A 7,233-nucleotide genomic window follows, 5' to 3' on the forward strand; every position below is an offset into this window, starting at 1 on the left:
ATATATATATAAATAGTGTGTGTGTGTGTGTGTGTGTGTGTGTGTGTGTAAGCATATTAAATTCTATTTGCATGCATATAGTACAGGGGTGGCGAACCCGCGGCTCGCGAGCCGCTTGCGGCTCTTTCACTGCTCTTGTGCGGCTCTTCAATCTATCCACATGTTCTGTGTTTACAATCCCAATTTATTTTTAAAATGTCAAAACATAATTTTGCAATAAAAGGTTATGTATTTAAATGCATTTGCCGAATTTAATTTGGATTTTCAATATGTATTATTATTTCTTTTCTTTCTTTTTTTTTTTTACACAACCTCTCGCGCGAGTTAACATACGTTAGCCAGTTGACACGATTGACATGAAGTTCGTTAGTATCAATCGTCATGGCAGAGTCAGGGAAGCGTACAGCTAAGCGTAAATACGAAGATGAGCACAGAACATTTATGAAAAACAGAAAGTCCATGCTTTTCTCTGCTTTTCAGCCATTCTCTTTGCCATGTCCTTTGTCTTCGTTTTTTTTTTTGGACGGCACAAGCCGCCTGCCACAAAGAAAACTATTTCATCCTCAGAATCCATATTTTTATGAATGGCGCGAAACGTAATGCTTACGTCAGAGTTTGTAAAATCGTAGTAAATTCGTGTCGTGTGTGACTGCCTCCGTACGATTTTCGGATAAACTCAATCGTGACATGTGCCAGAGCTCACGAGGTTCCGACCTTCAGAATCGCACCGTGTACGCCCGCCTTAAATGAAGAGAAAAGGACACGGATGTACACTCCCAAACAAAACATCCTCCTGTAACTCATTACAAACACAAACATGCTAAACATGTCTTTCTCTGCAGTAATTTGGCCATGATGACCTGAACCAGCAGCATCACAATATGACTATGGCCCCGATCAGACAGAACATGTTTTTCAGGTATGAAAACGCAAGGCGCACCGCACCTTCTGGTGTCTCTGTCACCGCTAGAATCTTTGGTTTGCTGTTAAGTAAACTGTCATATTAGCAGAAACTTAAGAAAAAAATACAGCTCCGGGTAACCCGCGACAGCCACCACAAGTTTCTCCTCCATCATTGCAGTCTCCGGACGTTCCAAGCAACCGGAAACTTCCGTCACCACAACGGAAGGCCCGCCTCTCCATTCATTCGATTGGACAATGGAAAAAAAAAAACACGAATGATGTCGGGCGCTTTTCTGCTCAGAGTTGATTTTTTTTTTCAACTTCAGGCGCTAAGAGCGCTCCTACAAAACCGCAAGGCACAGCAGGCGACTAAAACACGAGGCGCCCAGGGCGCATAAACAGTGCGCAATACGCTCACTGCTAGTAGAAAACAATTTTAAAAAGGCGCCTCTCTGCAAAAAACTTATTCTGTCTGATCAGGCCCTATGAGTGTCATACTTCTTCACACTAACTGTAAACATTCCATGTATTTTTTTTATTATTAAATTTTTTTTCATTTTTTTATCTAAATGTATACATCAAAAATATATGCATATATATAATTGATACACACATATATATCCATACTAGTGAAATATTACACATTTCACAATAAAAATGTATTTTATTCCTGTGATGGCAAAGATGAATTTTCAGCAGCCATTACTCTAGTCTTCAGCTTCACATGGTCCTTCATAAATCATTTTAATATGCTGATTTGGTGCTAAAGAGACATTTCTTACTATTACCAATGTTGATGAAGTGTCTGTAAAAAGAAATTTACAATGTTATAAAAATTAAGCAGCACAGCGGTTTTCAACATTGGTAATAATAAGAAATGTTTCTTTAGCACAAAATCAGCATATGAGAGTTCAATGTGATGCTGAAGACTAAAGTAATGACTAAAGCAATGAAGAAATTCAGCTTTGCCATATATATATATATATATATATATATATATATATGTATATATAAACACCTTTTTATATGTAATCACACTGAGGGCCTTTAACTGTTTAGGGAATGTCTCACATCCTTTGTTTGTTGATACAAGAGGGATGGCCTTTGTCAGGCTTTCCTGTATTACTGAAAATATGTGTTCAGCTTTATTTTTTTTTATCAGTTACTGCTTGAATGTATAGTACAATTAACGCAGGGTGGTACAAGCAATGATAACTGTCTGGTTTAGAGATTCTCAAGGTGGAAACACATGTCTGACAGGCCCAGACCAGGTGACTGAATCCCTAACTCTAACCTCCCACAGCATTACACCCTTTTTATTTATGCAGTATTTCCTGCACATGTGGTGCCCTGTGTGTCATGTAGTACAGTATGTATACTTGTGTATAAGCATGTGACTCACAAGAGATTTGTGTTTGTAAATATATAAAGCCCCAAGGAAAAAAAAAACAGACCTTTTGTAATTACAGAGTGTGAGAAAAAATGTGTAATAGAGACAGTACGTGAGGAAGAAACAATTACATGGAGAGTGAGAAAAAAAGGGATGAGGGATGGGCTCTTACCTTTGAAAAAGCCTTTCCACCTTTAAGTTCCTGCAGGGAAAAAGAGAAAGAGAGAGAGAGATTATTTGTTATGCAATGTTTGCTATTGGTGTGGTGACGCTACGAGGCAAAAGGAGTGAAGGGTAAAGAGAGCAAAGGAAACCATGAGACAGCAGATATCCTGTATGGAGTAAACCAAACATATGAACTCCATACCTCCATAATCTGACTGTTAAGCTGGATAAGGGTGTTTTTTCAACTGTGGGCACTTTTATATCCCATGGGTATTTAGATTTTTATTTAAACTAACAGATTTCAATTGTAAGAAGGTCATATTAAAATAGTTTGGAAACTATATCTAACAGTTAATCTTTATTGCCTTTGTTAAATTTTATTGTTTCACCCTTGTCCTAGACCCATATTTTTTAATTGTATTTAAAAATCATGTTTTTGATGATATTCTAAACGAAGCCTGAAGCAAGTGTCTGTGAACACAATACAACCCATGTGATGTGTAAAAAAAAAAAAAGAAAAACCAAGGTAGCACAATATTTTTATTGTGTGTCTTAAATTTTTGTGCAAAAAAAGTGTGAAAATTTTATTTAACTTTGTGTATGTATAATACATAAAATAGCTTTGAAGTTAACTTTAGCAAGACATAGAAGTCTGGCATTTTTTTTTTACAAAAAAAAAAAGAAAAAATAAGTAATTTCCTCCACAGTCCACAGGGCCAAAGGTGTCCATAGCTACACACCCTTTAAAAATGCTTTGAAAATATTATTTATCACTTCAGATTAAAACAAGCTATTAATATTATTTTTGCAGTGCTGAAAAGAGAGTTCTTTGATATATTATAATGGTTGTGTTGTTGAGATGCGTGTTACAGGATTAAGATGAAATCTATGTGCGTGCGAGTAAGACTAACCTTACGCACAGACACTCGGCAGATGCAGGGGTCCAAGACCCCAGTGGCAGGACTGGCACTCATCTTACACACAAAGGAGAACTTCTTTCGCCAGCGAACACAGTTCTCCTGAACCTCCTGCCTGTGGAGAGAAACAGAGAGAGAATTAGTTATCAGCATTATTACAAATCTTTATGAGGCGGCCAGTGAAACATTACTGAGGAGACCACAGATAAAACAAACAAAACAATGAACTCTGAGATGATTAAAGGGGTCATATGATGCGATTTCAAGTTTTCCTTTCTCTTTGGAGTGTTACAAGCTGATTGTGCATAGATAAGATCCCTGAAGTTGCAAAGACTAAAGTCTCAAAACCAAAGAGATATTCTTTATCAAAGTTAAGACTCTGCCACGCCCCCCTAAAACGGCTCATTCTAACACGCCCCCACATATCTACCCCACTATGTGGAAATATTTGCATAATCCCGCCGCAAATGTGCACGCAAAGAAAAATGATCTTTAAAAAAGCATCATATGACCCCTTTAACAAATGGCCAATATCATCATTTTGGATGATTTTTCAGAAAGTTCACAGGGTTGCATATCATTGCGAAAGTCTGGCCAGAGATGCTGAACTCTTTTGTGCAGTCTATTCACTGGGACTAATCGCTCTTCACCACAACAGTCCATTTTTGTGAAACAACATGACTTTGCACAGGAAATGAGAGCATTAAGAAACCTACTAGAACACAGCTGAGCTTTCAGTCACAAATGAAGCTAGACTGTGGCAGCAGAAGACGTAAAAGAGACTGTACAGTATGAAATGCCAAAGGAACCATTCTCATTCTTTCATCTCTGCAGACCTCTTTGATGAAAGTGGGTCAATATGCTCTCCCTTCGCTTCCTGTTATGTTCCTTTTCATCATCCTCCATTCCTGCAGCTCTTTTGCACTGCACCGCTCTCTTACATTCCCAACCACATTCATAAACTCTTGGTGGATGGTAAAAGTTATGTCTATTTGTTAGTTAACTCAAAATATTCATTTCAGTTTATACAGTAAGAAATATTGTGTTAATTTTGAAGTGAAAAAGCTTAAGTTTGAGGCCAGTGATGTTTTCTGGAGTTATTTTTAATAATCCCATAAATTAAATGTACATATCAAAATTTTCATTATTCACTAAAACATATAGTTTAATTGAGTAGAATCAATTCATAGCCTGTTGTCAGCCCTTAAATAAAAATATAGGCCTTTATATAATTCACAGACACTAAATTGTCAAAATGCATACATTTACACAGATTATACGACCAAGGTTTTACATTAATCCTTCTATTGCATTCAAATCCATATTGGACCATAAAATCCATAGTTTTTAGTATGGGAACCAAACTTTGGAAATGTTTTAACTATCAAAATAAAAGTATTTAATAAGTCAAAATTGTACATTGTTATTTTGTGTGTGTGTGTGTGTGTGTTCTGGGTCAATTTTGACCAGGGTATCAACTGAGTATTAATTTTTAGATAATTCCTTAAAATTTATATTGAATATATTTTATATATTCTACAAAATTGATAAGATCAGCCTTCTGTAAATTTATCAGGGAGGGTTTTTTTTTTCACAGTGATAGGGCCCTTTTCTTGATTTTCACTTTTGGGCTATACCAGTTAAATTTATTTTCTCTTATATATACACTATAATATACTGGATCATGCATAATCATACTACACATGCAAAAAAAGATCTCTAAATATTGTACAATAATAAATGTTCTTAGGTAGGGCATCTTCCCCGCCACCTTTATCAGACATCTCTCCCAGGGTCATAACGAAATTCAAAGTAATTTTTATATCCAGACACAGGTGACAATTCTTTAGGAACATTATCCGGCCCCTAATATGGAGACAGCAATCAAAAAACAAGCACTATTGTGTCTGTCTCACTAGATAAAGCACTTGATTGTGAGGTTTTACCCGCCTGTTTCCACACTGTTATCCTTCATATTGTACGGTGCCTGGAGGCAGATTTGATGGCCTCCTCCTGTCCTTTATTTACACTGGGCTTGTTGCCAAGGCATCTGTCCCTGATATCCGCCAGCATGCCATGGAAAATGAGTACTGATAAAGGCACATCCATTACCCGAGTGTGACCCTGAACAGACTGACCCTCCACTAGTACCACACACACACCAACTGCTGATGGGCTACAGGTCACGTTTGACTGAGCTAGATATGCCTGATCACAAAGATAGACTTAGCATCCCAGACTAAACAGTTAGTTATTTAGTCAGTAAACTGAAAATCATTTCCCTTTCAAAAGCAAATTGTGAACCAAAACTACTCAGGTACATATTACGCAGTTGAAGCGTAAAGACAAAACCCAAAGACACAAAGATATGCACTGTTAAAATGGTGTCCTACATATTCTCAGGTGGTATGTACTCAGGGTGACTCAGAACACCCCTGATTCACAAAACAAATGCAGACTGGAGGTAATTGATCCATTAAACACACACACAGCTCCAACAGCCCTTCTGAAAAAAGCCACTACAAAGCTGTTGTCACTAACCACACATTACATGGGAAAGATAATCTGTTGTATGAACAACCTGGCAAGCAATAAATGCCTGAGTCACTTGTGCTACAATGAAAACATCTAACTTTACTGTAACAACTTCCTTAATGATATCTGCGACATGAACAAAGCTGATAAAACTCCCATTCTTTCACAATTAAGAGACAAAGTAGGTACTTTTCTGTTATGAAGCAATTTCTTTTTATTCACTACTTTTGACAAATTTGAAAATAAATAAATAAACCAAAAATGAGCCAGCCAACTCAATAAGGTTAACCTCAATAAGCACTCCCATTTGCTGTATTAAAACATAATTTGGTGTGACATAGTGGTTAAACATCACAACAGGTAGGTTTGAATCACTTGAGAGATGACTCATGAGCTATTACTGCTGTGCTCTTGAGGAAGGCACTGAACCCCGGGATGCTCCAAGGGGACTGTCCAAATATACTGTATATCCACAAGTCAATGTGTCTGCAATAAGATTGATCTCCCCAATATCCACGACATGTGAGACTGTGGTATAAAGATTAACAACTGACTTCATATCATGGTTGATGACTGCTATAATATTATGAGACGTGACACTCACTAGTCATAACTGTATCAAATGATAGCAAGCTCATTAAAGTGTAAAACCTCATAGACCTCATTAGGGTTTAATAAACAAGGATGGGTCCTCTCTGGACTCACATCTCAGTATCAAAACAATGATTAGGTTGCTCTTGTTATGAGAATGTAAATAATCAGTGGCGTGTATGTGGTGGTAAAGATCTGGTGTCACGGCTTTTGTTTAGGTGATGCCCCTTTAAGTCAAACACTTGTGGTGACTCTGCCTACCAGTTTCTATGGGTTTCTAGAAACCGATGAGGATTTTAATGCTGGCTAGCTACCAATGGAAATTAACATTTTTGACATTACTATTGCTAAAACTTGGTGTTAGGGACAGTGTTTCCCACAAACTTAAACTCTATTTGTGGTGGCATTTCTGGAATTTATAACTTCTATATGATCAAAATAATTGATATTTGATACCATTTTTGATCCCACAAGGAAAAACTGCCACAACTTTAAAGGGATCATATGATGTTGCTAAAAAGAACATTATTTTGTGTATTTGGTGTAATGAAATGTGTTTATGTGGTTTAAGGTTCAAAAAACATATTATTTTCCACATACTGTACATTATTGTTTCTCCTCTATGCCCCGCCTTTCTGAAACGCATCGATTTTTACAAAGCTCATCAGTCTGAAAAGCGAGGTGTGCTCTGATTGGCCAGCTATCCAATGCGTTGTGATTGGCCGAATACCT

The 7,233-nt window shown here is 37.1% G+C and overlaps 1 protein-coding gene across 5 annotated transcripts in view; it reads right to left on the reverse strand.

Moving 5' to 3' along the window:
- The window catches only part of eeig1b (estrogen-induced osteoclastogenesis regulator 1b), a 44,107-nt gene that overhangs the window by 9,152 nt on the left and 27,722 nt on the right, over positions 1-7,233 (reverse strand). For all 5 annotated transcript variants that reach the window (XM_016563322.1, XM_016563320.1, XM_016563323.1 and 2 more), the window contains exons 4-5: positions 3,370-3,490; positions 2,466-2,495 (exon numbers count right to left, since the gene is read on the reverse strand). In XM_016563322.1, the coding sequence (XP_016418808.1) occupies positions 2,466-2,495; positions 3,370-3,490 (151 nt within the window). The remainder of the gene's footprint in view (positions 1-2,465; positions 2,496-3,369; positions 3,491-7,233) is intronic.

The sequence above is a fragment of the Sinocyclocheilus rhinocerous genome, unplaced genomic scaffold (assembly GCF_001515625.1).
Source record: "Sinocyclocheilus rhinocerous isolate Xijiao unplaced genomic scaffold, SAMN03320098_v1.1 scaffold230, whole genome shotgun sequence".
Lineage (NCBI taxonomy): Eukaryota > Metazoa > Chordata > Actinopteri > Cypriniformes > Cyprinidae > Sinocyclocheilus > Sinocyclocheilus rhinocerous.